A 13,438-nucleotide genomic window follows, 5' to 3' on the forward strand; every position below is an offset into this window, starting at 1 on the left:
AGGAGAGGCCCTGCACTAATGCAGTGGTCACAGGGGTGGACAGGGGGAATGCAGGGAGAAGTCAAGGATGGAGGAGGCAGAACTTGACTGGGTGTCAAGTGAATGAGGGGGTGAGGGTAAAGAAGAGGACAGAAGTAAAACAATTTCCTGAGAGGTAGAATTCCCAAGGAGAAATCAGAGTGGGAAAGACAATGAATTCAGGATGAATTAGTCTGAAATGCCTGCAGGATGTCATGCAAATACAGTCTGAAAATGGAAATGAGCAGGTAATTTAGGAATGAGGACAAGGCAAAAATATCATATTTGAGAGGTCTCAAAACACACAGAGAAGACCCTGTATGAGGGAACCATGTGAATAGCATTTAACATTTGGGGAAAAGGGAGAGGCAAAATGCCCAAGGAGCCTGAGATGCAACGTGACAGCTGGCAGAGAACCACAAGGGATATGCCTGAGGCGTCAAGGAAGAGAGCAGAGGGCTGGGAGTGGTCGCTGGGGTCAAAGGCCAGCAAAGTCCCTTAGGAGAAGAATGGTAGCTGAGTCTGGTCTTTCGAGGGCTGCTTGCACAGCCGCAGCACCTGCCGGGAGGGAAGCCCTGGAGAGGTGCCTGGAGCTAGGACAGACCATCCTCTGAAGACAGCAGCCAAGGAGAAGGAGGAAACAACTTCTCTTGACGGTATAGAAAGGCCAAGGAAGCATTTTGCTTTGTGCTTGTTTTTGTTTTTCAAAACCTTTCAGAAGATTTTAAGGACTGGAAGGTAATGGTATATTAAAGGATGTGAAGATGGAAGCTGAGGCCAGGTAGGTAATGGTGACACTTGTGACCCAAGCTCCCTAAGGCAGCAGGAGATCCCGTCAGTACGTATTCGAGTGTCTAGTACACATAAGGCGCTGGGCCAGCCCTGGGTATCCAGAGAGAGAGAGAGAGAGAGAGCTCAAAGCCTGGGAGGGAGGTCAGACCTTTACACTCTGCCCATGATAATCTGATGCAGCTAAATGCAGCGGGGAGGCATGGGCAGAGCATCGCAGGCTCCCGTGAAAGTTGGCAGCTGAGCTGAGTACTGAAGGGTGCTCAGTGATTGTTTAGCGGGGAAGAAGTGTCCAAAAAGAGGAAGTAACCTGTGTGAAAATGCACGGAGAGTAACTGACTCAAGGAACCACAGACAGCGAGCACAGTAGAACACACCAAAGAAAGAGGACATGTGAGAGATGGGGCTCAAGAGACAGGGAGTGGTCAGATCATAAGGGCTATGGGGACTCTGCCCAGGAACTTAGGCCTTGTTTCTAAGGCAGTAAGGAGCCATGGGAATATTTGAAGCAAGGAAGTGACATTAACAGGTATACTTTTAAGGGAAATAACTCAAACTATAGGAAAAAGGACAACAGGAGACAGAATGACGGTCAGAGGCAAGTCAGAGACAGTGGGAATGCAGTGGAAGGGACAAATCAAACAATTCTGTTGGAGGCAGACTCAGCCTGACAATCGGGGGGGACCTGCTTGGTTTGGAGAGGAATATGGAGACTGTTCAGAACTAAGAGAAGAATAAAGAGAAAAAGTCCAACCTGCTTGTAGTAATCCACATAGGTGATCTCAGTGCCATCCCGCTTCCGGAAGGTGTGCGTGGGCTTCACTGACCAGTCAATGTCATCGATACGATAGGTTTTGTTATTGTATCTGGTAAATGCAAGAAATCTTTCATTTTTTTCCCCAAATCATAAGAGGTTAAGTGGCTATTTTACTACTTTGTAATTCAAAGTATTAGACTCCAGAATTTCAGAAATTATGAAAGACAGTAACACAAGGGTAGTCACTTAAAAAAACCAGTTCTTATCTCAGCAGAGCATTCTTTAACTCTTCAGTATACTGGAGAACCTCCATACCTAACAAAACCTGTGGGAACATCATTAAGCTACAAGCTATTTTTCTCACTGAAAGACACTAAGTTCAGGCAAATCATCACAAATGGTCAAAGGCTGAGGCACTAATCAGACTTGCCTATCAGCTTCTGGTGTCACTCAGATTTTTTTGAGCTCCCAAATGGTTTTTCTGTTAAAAGTACCCCAAGGAGACAGACAAACCATGGAGTTCTGACATCCTGCTTCATGTCCCATCTGGGGCTTGTGTTCAGCCAAACTGCAAAGCCAGTCAGCTCAGATCATTCTAAACACTTTCCCCTTGAGCATGGTGTCTGCGGCAGCCTCCCCACACCGCCTCAGGCTGGGGGCAGAAACCTCCTTGTCAGGTTTCTCCCGGCTCTTGGTACCTTGAAAAGGGACTTGGGAATAGTGTGATAAGCTAATTCTTGAAGACTGAGACAGGATGCTAAGAGAGCAGCCCTCTCCTCCCAGGCAGTATGGAATTCAACCAGTCCCACCCCTCTGCTGTATCATCCAGAAAAACAGCTTTAAGGGGAAATTCCAAGCCAGACTAGGAGAAAGCTAGTGGGTCCTCCAAGAGAAGTATTTGTGGACTGGCAGCAGTACATGAGCTTTTAGTACTCAGAAAGTCACTAATGTGCCTGTGTGTAGTTCAATTCAATGTGCATTAAGGGCATATTACATACAGACAAACCTAGAGGCTTGAAGGGTCTCAGCCTTAATGGACTAATGTTCTGTCCTGCAGTGTAATAAAATGAAATGTAGTGGCTATGAAGAGGTGGCTATGAACAACAAGCTACTGGAAGGGCACAGGGAAGAGAGCTGAATAATTCCAGCTGAGTGGACAGTGGAAGCTTCAGAAAAGCAGTAACACCTGAGCTGGGCTTTGGGGAAGTGGAAATTTAAAAGGCAGAATAAGGGGTGAGGAATCCAGCCAGAGGCACTGAAGCAGCCCCAGACTGTTGGGTGTCAGGGAGAGGGAGAGGATCTGGAAGTACCTGAGATAAGGTAGGACTGTCTGACTGTGGGCTATCCCAGGTGCCACTGGAGGAAGTCTGACCTCGGGGCAACTGAGAACACTGGGTCTAAACAAGTGAGTAAACTGCTCAGATCTGTGCTCAGACCATGCCCTGATGTATTCCTGTTCCCAAATACCATGAATAATACATTCTCTAGAGAAAAGTGTATTTAAATGCAAGCTTTTACCTTGTAAGGACAATGAGCCCAAGCAGCTGTTTCTCACACGTCTCGGTGAAGCAGGACATTCCCGTTCTGTGGCAGAGGCCAGTCATAAATTCCAGAACAGTCTCATTCCGGAGGACTTTATAACTCACATCAGCATTAAATAGAAGCCTGCCTTCAAAATGTGATACAGAAATGGCAAATCCAGGCCAAAGAGACAATCTTCAACAAAACAAATAAGAGTTTTAGAATCAATAAGAATGTTAAAATAAGTACACTGAATGTTATATCTGATAACCAATAAGCATTTTTAAATGGTGACTTTACATTCTAATTCTCTAGATTTTATGAACTAATCTTTCTTCGGTTTGACATTTTGCAGTTGCTGACTAAAATTTTTAGTTATTTGCAGGTGCAGTGTCTTTAAACATGTATTTAGGATAAAATATATTCCTGTAGAGCAGGGAATCTCGGCCATTGCACACTACTGACTTTTGGGGTTGAGTAATTCTTTGTTAAGGCTATGCTGTACATTGTCAGATACTCAGCAGCACCTGTGATCTCCACCTACTAGATGCCAGGAGCAGCCCCCAAGATGGAACAACCAAAAATATCTACAGACTTTGCCAGGTGTGTCCTGAAATGGAAGCGCAAAACTGCCCCTGGGTGAGAACCACAGCTGTAGGGTGAATATGTTTATGTCGTGATCTGTCCCAGCATGAAAACAGCAAGGTTCAGAAAAGCACACTCACTCAATGGGGTGATAGACTTCATAATGAGAATAAAAAATAATCTAAGGGGGATCAGGCACAAACATACATGGGAAACCAGCGAAAGCGACAGCTCCTCTCCATACAGACCACTATCATGGACTATAAAGTCTCGAATAAGAAAAAGCCATGGAAATGGCATGAGAAATTGATGAATGGTTTTAAAAACCTCATTTCAGTTTATACTTTGTGGGCTTCATTTACCATGATATAAAGCCAGCCTTCAGCACAACACTGGACCTACAAGAATTTCTCATCCCAGTGAGAGCTAAGTATCAGGGATGAGTAGGATGCTTTCTATGGACCACTCTGACACAGGGAAACCTGCCACAATTCCCCCACCTGGCAGAAAGCCAAGCACCCTGTCCCCATTTTCTATCTTGTATGCCCTTTGCCCTTTATGTATCTGTCTTTGGATTACCGGTTGACTCTGCCTTTCCTGTGACCACATATTTTGGAGAGCTAAGTAAAGCTTAAGACAGAGCTGATCACTTTCCCTGCAATATCTACTTCCCAGTTTAAGGTGAAAATTGTGCAAATGTTCCTAACAGTTCTGTCCTTCACTAGGGTAGTGCAGTTGGCTTGGTTATCTGATCTCTGCTTACCCCTAAATTTTATATCAGCCACCCTGACTTCCTGTCAGAAAAAAAACAAAATACCAACCGTGTGGTCTTACATAATACAGCCTATTCCACTTTCATTATTATTTGTCACACACAGAAAACTCAGTTTCTGAATTTCTCCTAGGGTTTATGGTAACGATCTAGCAAACTAATAAAGGAAAACAGGCTGCTAACTTCACATCAACATTCACCATTCTATAAAAAACTTGGAAATTAAAAAAAATCCGTTATTTTTCATACTACGGAGTCCTCCTAGGAGGCATAATGGTATAATATTGCATTGTAAGTTATGTCACTCACATTATAACAATTTCAGAGTAACAGAAAATATAAATAAACCTACTTGTGCTGGGGAATTTCCAGGGTCTCAGAAGGCTTATAGAAGTTCCGTCCAATTTGGTACATGGACAACTTTTTTAAGATCCTGAAAGAATATATTTATTTAATCTTTGGTAAAGATAAGTCAATAACAGTATAACTGTAAGTTTGTACCCACGCTGAACATAATGGTAAAAATATGTAGAAAGTACAGAACTCTCCATCTTACAGTGCTGGAAGGTTTAGATACTAAATATACATAAATGAGTATATATATATATAAACCATCACTTCTTCATACTGGAAAATATAACTGAAACTATGATCTGTCTGCAATGACAAATATGTGGTCATTTACCAATTAGGACTGTGGTGGTAACATCCTCCTTAGCACAGACCGGGTCAGGTGCACTAAGTGTGAAGGCTTGTCTGGCCTCTCCCCTATTTTGACGCGAGGAAGCTGTTTCTAAGAAGGCTACTCAAACTGCCCAGGTGCTACCACGTAGCACACCTGCCTTTTCAGCAACTATCCTGGTCACCTTTGGAATTTGACACATCACCAACCTAAGGCTGCCCAGTGCACAGGGTAGAAGCAAGAGTTTCAAGTTAGAAAATAGAGGTCCCAACTGTGTGATTTTGGCTACTAAATGCCACTGAGCCTCTGCACCCTCGTCTGTACAATGGGGACATTAAGAGCACCTGCCTCAGGGTGCCCAAGTGAGATCAAAGACAAGTGAGAGAGCTTTGAAACTAAAGAGCATCTTCCAAACGTTAGTGGACCTAAAACGGTCCCCCTCAAAAAGGCACGTGCCGAGCCTGGCTTCTGAAAAGCGTTATACAGCACTGAGCAGCCCCAGGAGAAGTTAAAGATCCTTGGCAAGACGTCAGACGGAAACAGGAACTCATGTATCTGTGGGGGGGAATTCCCTTCTGTGCCCTGCTCAGCAAAACCCCTAATTTCCCTTTCCACATCCTGTCCAGACGCCAGTGTTGAGCAAAGGGTTGGCATGTAAGGTTTATGAACAGATCTCCCTACAGATCTACACCAGTAGCATGGTAAACAGTGGTTTTCAAGCTTTTGTGTTCCCATGTGCCATCTGGGAAGCTTGCTAAAAATGTGGATTTTCAGGTCCCAGTCATGAAGTTTTGTTTTTAGATCTGGTGAAAGGCTAGAGACTCTTTATTTTGTCGAGTTGAGCTCTGCCCCCAAGATAACGCTGAAGCATGTGATCCTTGGATCAGTTTGAAGAACACTGAAAAGCTTAGCCACAACCTTCCTTCTGCCTCGGGTACACACGGGGAATGAAAGGGGGCTGAGGGCCAGGTGAGAGCAGAAAGCAGATAGTGACTGATAGTCTTTTACACCTAAAATAAGTCAGCTAGGAGAAAAATCCTTCAGTTTACTCACCCAGACATACCCAATTTTTAAGTCTGGGGGTGGAGGGCAGGATTGGGTACAGAAAAAGAAAAGAAAGAAAAAGGTACCCTCCCTGCACCCAGTGGCACATCACCACGCTTGAGTTCTTTGTCTCAACTCATATAATTCTGGATAATAATAATGATGGGTGCTAGAGGACGCCATGGGGGTCTGTATGCACATTCTTGCACAAGTACATGAAAGTACATGGAAAATTGCCCTAAAGATGACATCAATGCTGGCACACTGCCTGCAAAATGGTTGATAATTTTAATACCCAGGCTCTAGGCTGAAAGGCATCATTAGCCTAAATTAAATTCACATTTAAGGCACCTTACTTTCTGAAGATGATATTGAAGACCTGGATGCACACAGGGGAACTTGCCGGCAGCTCCCTCATCAGAGTGATAGTCATCTTTACAGTCTCGCCTCTTTGAGTCTCACTTGACAATTCTGTGACCTGGGAACAAAGGTACTTAATGTGCACCCTGCATATTATCCCCAAGGGTGCAGAATGTAGATATGAAAAGGCCAGGACAATTTAATACACATTAACAAAAACAAACCTGCAGGTGCTAGTAGGTAATAAGCTAATCATCACATGATGTTTTTTCTCTGTATCTTGCTAATCCTTGAAAAGTAACACATTTGTCTATTCTCTAACTTCTTAATGGAAAATCAAAATCAGACTCAGCATTTGAAGATTTGATCCAAAGAGAGATCCAGAGCAGTGGTTCCTGACCTTTTTTGGTGGTGGGAGTCTAGGGGAGACGGGTCACATATTAATTACTTTAAGAAACTGCTAAAAATCATAGACTTTCTTCCAAGAAAATTTCATATTGTATAAACCACAATGATGCACCCATCTTCAGGCGGTTTATGGACATCCAGAAGCCTATTAGTGAACTATCTCGCCCATCCTGGGTTCATAGGTTGCATAGGACAGCCTCTCAGAAGTTTATTCATAAGACAGAAGAGCAGAGGAGAGGAAAAAAGAAAAGCAAAGGGGATGGACAAGAGAGGAGAAATCCCTTGAAGTTAAAACAGATAGGGAAGGTGATTTTATTAATTTTTGAAACATCTAGAGAAATCCCTAGGGTTCTTCTAATCTGGAACAATGTTGTAACAATATAACGAATGCATAAATAGGTTTCTGTATCAGCTGCCCAACTAAATTTAAAGCTCCTGAGACCACACAGGACTTGGTACTGGTTTTTGGAATGAAAGAACAAATAAAATCAATAAATAAAAATCAATGATCAAGATTTTTTAGAAGGGCAAGGAATTAGAAGAGGTCAGTTCATTAGCAAGCATTTATATATTTTACCCTTACTTTCTATAGTTAAAGTGTAGTTTTAACCACTTTTAGGTTGAGCCAAGAACGCAGAGCAGGAATGATTCACTGCATAGAAACAAAGAGAGATTGGTCCTTTCACAGGGAATGGAGTATTTCACTGAGATGATTTCTTGCTTCAGACAAAGTTGTACAGAAATCAGGGGTAGGCAGCTGCAGCAAGAGTTCCTCAACATCCAGGAGAAGTCTAGTAAGCAGGACAGGTTAAGACCAGTTTGCTGCTATCGTCAAATTGCTGCAAGGGTTTCAGGATGAAAGCTTAAACAGCAAAGGACACTGGGGTGAGTGGCTGGGGTAGAGGATGGTATGGCAGCAAGTGCTCCCCGCTCTGACGTCCATCCAGGAACGGCATTCCTAACAGCCATCTAAGATCAAAGTCATCAGCGTCCCTCACCTCCCCAACCAAATGCCAACTCCTTTTTGCTTCCTGTATCTGTTATTGTGACCCTGCCCTCCAATTCCTGGTGGCTGCCTCAGAGTGAACTTTCACTTCTCCTCCTCAATTCACTATCTAATCGGCTGATAAATCTCAGCACTTCTACAGTCATAATGTCTCTAAGAGCACGATTTGGGATTGGACAGATCCCTGTCCTCTGCCTCTTGCAGTCTGTGTAATATGGAGCATGATACTTCAATTCTTGAAGATCTTTCTCCACCTCTTAAGTGGAGGATGTCCAATGTAAGTCACAGAGGTGTGATCTTAGCCTTTCCCAGGGCAGGGGCACTCAGGAAGTACCTTTGTTCAAGCCCTTTGACATTCTGCCCACATTATTCCAATGGCTTGTCATTAATTGTCCAACTCTCTCTCCTGTCACCCATTCACTGGAATGCCATCAGGGTACCTGTAATGTAATACAGCTCCCAGGGAACTGCCCTCTCAAAGACTTCAGTTGTCCATGGAGGACAGTCCTTGTTCCTCTGCAGGATGTTTAAGGTTCTCCCTACCTTTGGAGATGCAATTCCCATTCCTTCCTGGCTAAATCAGAAGTTTCTAAAAGATGCCTCTCACTTCCTGTCATTATGCCTTTCTGGTCCTAGGAACCCCTCCCCGCCCCCGCCCCCCCCCCCCGGCCCCTTCACTGATCCAAATCCTACCCAAGATACTGTCACTCCTGTTTCATCAGGCTCTTTTTGAAGACCTTGGACCAGATACTTAACCTTTCTAAGGGTCCAGGGGTGATGAGAGGATTAAATGAGATCATGCATATAAACAGCCTAGCAGAATCAGTGCTCAGTAAACGTAACCTCTAGGTGGCCTGTAGCAATGTGGTAAGTGGGACACAAAGTACAGATCTGCTCATCTCAAGAGAGATGTTCTGAGACTAATCCAGAGAAAACCAGGCACAGCCCCTAACACCTAGTACATGCTCAGTAAATGTTTGCCTAACAAAATTACTTATCACTATTAACCACTTCTTTCATTGTACTGCATTTATTTGTAAATAACCTTGCACTGTACTTATTTGTAAATAACTTCAGTACTGAAATGAAATTTGTGTGGGGGAACAAGTTTTATTGTTGACAACTTGTTTTGTCCTTATTTTCTCCAAGTAGTAGCACCCTGCCAGGTGCATAGTAGGCTCTTTATATAAGCAGAATGAATGCATTAGACGGCAAATAGATGTGACCACTAGTAGCAGCCCGAGTCATGGCCACAGAGGCACAGCTGGGGTCTGGGGGACAGCGGGAAGCCAGGAGGCAGCAGAACAGGACCTCCAGAGCTGCACTGTTTGGGGGTGTAATGAGTGAATCAGCGGAGGGTTCTTTCAACAAAAATGAGCACCCTACAAAGTGTACAGGGGATGGACAGGAGTGCAGCACGAAGCCTAAGCTGATATCAAGACCAGAACAAAGAGGTGAGAATAGCAGTATCTTTGCTGGGACACTGTTTCTTTGTACTGTTTCTATTTCACTGTCACTGGGTGGCAGGTCTATGCTGACAAGGAATAAACAACACTCTTCTGTCTACACCTAACGTCACCTGTGTCTGGAAAATAAAGTCAACAGGCTTGATTGTCAAGGTTTTTATAGCCTATTCCCTCATTTGCCTCCTTATTAGAGTCCATCCCCAACGATAAGATGGTACATATTCTAAGCTCATTCTGAATGAGAAATGAGTAATATTAACTTATTCTTAGCAACTGTAGAGTAGAATATCTCCATTTGGTTAGGTACAATTGAAGTAAGCTGGACCATTCTAGGAGGTGTATAATAATATTGACGTACCTAAATTCACGAACTGTTAACTATACATGTATCGATGAGAATGAGATGATCTTTAATGATAGCAATACTCCTGGGACATATCATTTGAGTATGAGGGGCCATGCTATGAATATTTGGTCATAGGACAAAACATTGAGAGATTAGTAAGGACTTACAATGAATAAAACTGTCTCTATATTTACAGACCCAGTTTTTCCAAGCCCTTAAATTTAACTCTATAGTACAATTTTATATTTACACATTGATGAAGTAATCATCCAAGTAGCTAATGTAATTCTCAGGGTCTCATAAAAGTATAGGCCCCGAGTATGCTCAGAAGTGCATTTTTTGAGGAGATTCAAAGAGATTTACACAGAGCCTACAAATTAAAGATTATACCTTTGGTGCCAACATGTTTGAAATGATGTATTAAAGGGTTAAGCTTCCCAAGAGACAGAAGCATAAAGTTTTAATCCAGTGCTCTGTTTTAATCTTTCATACAGAAACTGGCTCTCTTTTCCTTGTAGTAATTTTAATACTGCTTTAGAACAAAGCATATGATAAAAACATCAATACCAGTATCTTTATTTTGGGACTGAAAATGTTGAAAGTATAAACAAAATAGACAAAGGAGTATGACTCATGCATTTGCCATATCCAATATTGCACCATTAGAAAAAATCCTTAAGATTGATATTAATATCTCATGTTTCATATAATGAAAGAAATGAGAGTTTTTGAACCAGAGACTGATGTAGAGTTACTCGGACACCCAGGTACAAATGTGCAGGAGCCAAAAATAAAAGAGTAAATTAAGGCTCTGAGGCCATAGGCTACGTGGCCTTTCTTAAAGTCTTGCCTGTTTGGGGAAAAGTTCGAAAAGGATGCCTAATTCAAGGACGCTTTGCCTAAAAAAATAAAAGTAATAAGTCAGTGTTTGTATTATAAAACTCTTATTTTCAAAATGCTGTATCATCAGCTTTTAATTAGAAATCAATTACTGCTGGGGCCTTAATTAGGAAGTCTGTTGGCACTCAGGCACGAAAACAGGAAAAAGAAGGAAGTGAAAAACTCCTGACTGTCACTGACAATCAGCCAACCTTTTATATAGAATGAATAACATTCATGTGTGTGTGCACAAAGGGGTACATAAAAACTAACCATCCCATACCTTTTCTTCCAGCTTTTGTGAGAGAAAAAGGATGACACCATCGAAGGCTTTTGCTCTATTGGAAAGTTTCCGATGATTATAAAGCAAAGCAGTTCTGAGCCTCCTGGACTCTAAATCTGGAGTGTATGTCACATGATACTCGTATAGATGCCAGTCCTGGGGCAAATCCAGACTAAAGAGATTTGTCACCAGTTTCACAGGTATCCCACTGGAACCTGAGGAAGACAAATAAAAAACTATTTTTTAACAACAACAAAATCACACCACATCATGTTAATATTTATTAATATGCTAAGTGTATTTACATATACACAGTTGTCACTGTAAAATAAGGATTCTTGTTCAGTGACACGAGAGGAGCTCTGATCACCCACAGCCTGATAACCTTGCAGGCTCCTATCAACACACGTTCAGGTATTAAAAAGAGATGAGTTGTACAGCAGGCCTCATAAGGACCTGGGAACAGACACTGACATTCTTGTTCCCAGGAAAGAAGCAGCATCTCAATTCAACTGCCCTAAGGCTCCTTCCACGGCGTGTCTTCCAGCTCCGATTCCATGCAGTTCAAAGAAGCCTGAGTAGTATTTTCAGATACTGCTCTGAAATTAAGCTGCTCTCAGATTATAAAGAAACTGTCCCGTTCTTACTATGGACACAACCCCCAACCTCTTGGAAATCCAGATAATCAAAAGTGAACCACCATCGTGGAAACTGTGAAACAGTTCACTCAGTGGTTAGACTGCTCTGCAAGTTCCAGAGATTGAGGTCAGGACTGAGGAGAAGCGAGGAACTGCACATCTTTGCCGTGTGAAAGCAGACAGGAACTCTGGCTTCTAACTTCTGCAGGCATGAGGCAGCCATGGTGCTTCCAGGAATTCCGCCCCCTACAGAATTTTGTATTCACCTCTTCTAAGTCTACAGGACAAATTCAGGAACAGTCGTGACAAAGCTGTTTGGTGTTCAAGACGGTGTAAGCTCCCTCCAGGTCAGAATCTTGCAGGGAATCATCCAGTGTTTGTCTTATAGAAACGAATTATACCAAATAGCACTGTTTTGCTTTTCTCATGGGGGAAGTAGAAACATGAGCCTCTGAAGCAGCAAGAAAGAGAGAGTATCGCATGTACCTTAGCATTTCCTCAACTTTCCCCTGCCGTATATATCTGTTAGGAGCAAGAAATTATTAAAATATTCCTATTTTAATTAAAGGAAAGCTTTCTTTTGTTCTCCCAGATCCTGAGAAAATGGAGACATAGTGTAGCTGCACATAAGAGCAGGAAAGAGAAGTGGCCCTAGTATGTCAGAGCCGGTAAGACTCTTGAAGATCATCTACACTAGTATTTGCAAACCATAATCATGAGCCAGTAGTGCCGCAGTACGTAAGGTCAACAATTATGTTTCATGAAAAGACTAGAATACGACAGAATGGACTGGAAGGCCCTACACATCGTAAGGCAAACACCGTTTTGAGAAACATTGTTTCAACTGTGTGTGTGTAGTGTGCACATGCTTGATAACAATACAGCTATTTCTTATTTTGCTGCATGGTTTAAAAAGTTTTAATAAGACTGATCTGCATTAATCTTACTACACTGATGGGCAGTGACTGCAATGGAGTATGGGGAGGGACTTGATAATATGAATGAATGTAGTAACCACAATGTTTTTCATGTGAAACCTTCATAAGAGTATTTATCAATGATACCTTAAAAGAAAAGATTGATCTGCATTAGTCTTAATTTTTGGTGGGTAGTTGCAGAGCCTTTTGAGAATCCAATGAAAACAACAGACCCTCTTCCCTGCAAATGCATGTGTCCATAATTCTGGCTGCAATTTCAGGAGTGAGCCTGGAATCTGGGTTCATAATTCCAGAAACAGGCCACATCGTTCTTTTTACAGCTCTAGACCAGAGGAAAAGGGTGGGGAAGGAGGCAAGGCATCTTTTCTAACCCCTACCCCAGGTGTAAGGAGAAAATCTCTTCAACAAGTGAAACATAATTTGGGGGAAAATGTTATTATTTCTACTAATAAGAGAGAGACTTAATAACTAGTCTTTAGATAATGCCTTGAATGTAGCAGATATTCAATAGATATCTCTTAGGTCAATATATGAACTTAGTTTAGATCTAAAAACTAAAATTCCTTATGCAAGACTTGGTACCATTTAAAAAATTAGTAATATGAAGGCAGGGTACCTGTTTTGCAGTCTCTCACATGGACCAATTTCTTTCTGGTACAAACACCCAAATCCATGACGTCCTGCCTGATTTTCACAGCTCTTTCCATGGAAGCGTTGCCGGCATCACCAGATATACCACTCACATCTGAAATATGAAAAGAGCACTGTTCTATCTCATAGTTCATTACAGTGATATTATTTACAATTTCTCTATCGAAAATGCATCTACAACTAAAACTCAGATTCTTGTGGTTTTCTTAATTAAACACCCAGATTGCTGAAGATACTGATGACTATACAGAAGTCTTCAACCTGAAAACTGAGAATTCGGAAGGAAGCATAGCAT

General features: G+C 42.3%; 1 protein-coding gene across 1 annotated transcript in view; it reads right to left on the reverse strand.

Annotated features, from left to right (window-relative positions):
- PIWIL4 (piwi like RNA-mediated gene silencing 4) overlaps window positions 1–13,231 on the reverse strand; it is a 37,950-nt gene extending 24,719 nt beyond the window's left edge. Inside the window, exons 1-6 of the mRNA XM_036923335.2 lie at window positions 13,109–13,231; window positions 10,917–11,131; window positions 6,525–6,646; window positions 4,795–4,875; window positions 3,083–3,280; window positions 1,562–1,673 (exon numbers count right to left, since the gene is read on the reverse strand). Coding sequence (XP_036779230.2) covers window positions 1,562–1,673; window positions 3,083–3,280; window positions 4,795–4,875; window positions 6,525–6,646; window positions 10,917–11,131; window positions 13,109–13,199 — 819 coding nt within the window. The 5' untranslated portion in view covers window positions 13,200–13,231. The remainder of the gene's footprint in view (window positions 1–1,561; window positions 1,674–3,082; window positions 3,281–4,794; window positions 4,876–6,524; window positions 6,647–10,916; window positions 11,132–13,108) is intronic.
- Window positions 13,232–13,438: the final 207 nt, after the last annotated feature.

The sequence above is a fragment of the Manis pentadactyla genome, chromosome 9, assembly GCF_030020395.1.
Source record: "Manis pentadactyla isolate mManPen7 chromosome 9, mManPen7.hap1, whole genome shotgun sequence".
Taxonomy (NCBI): domain Eukaryota; kingdom Metazoa; phylum Chordata; class Mammalia; order Pholidota; family Manidae; genus Manis; species Manis pentadactyla.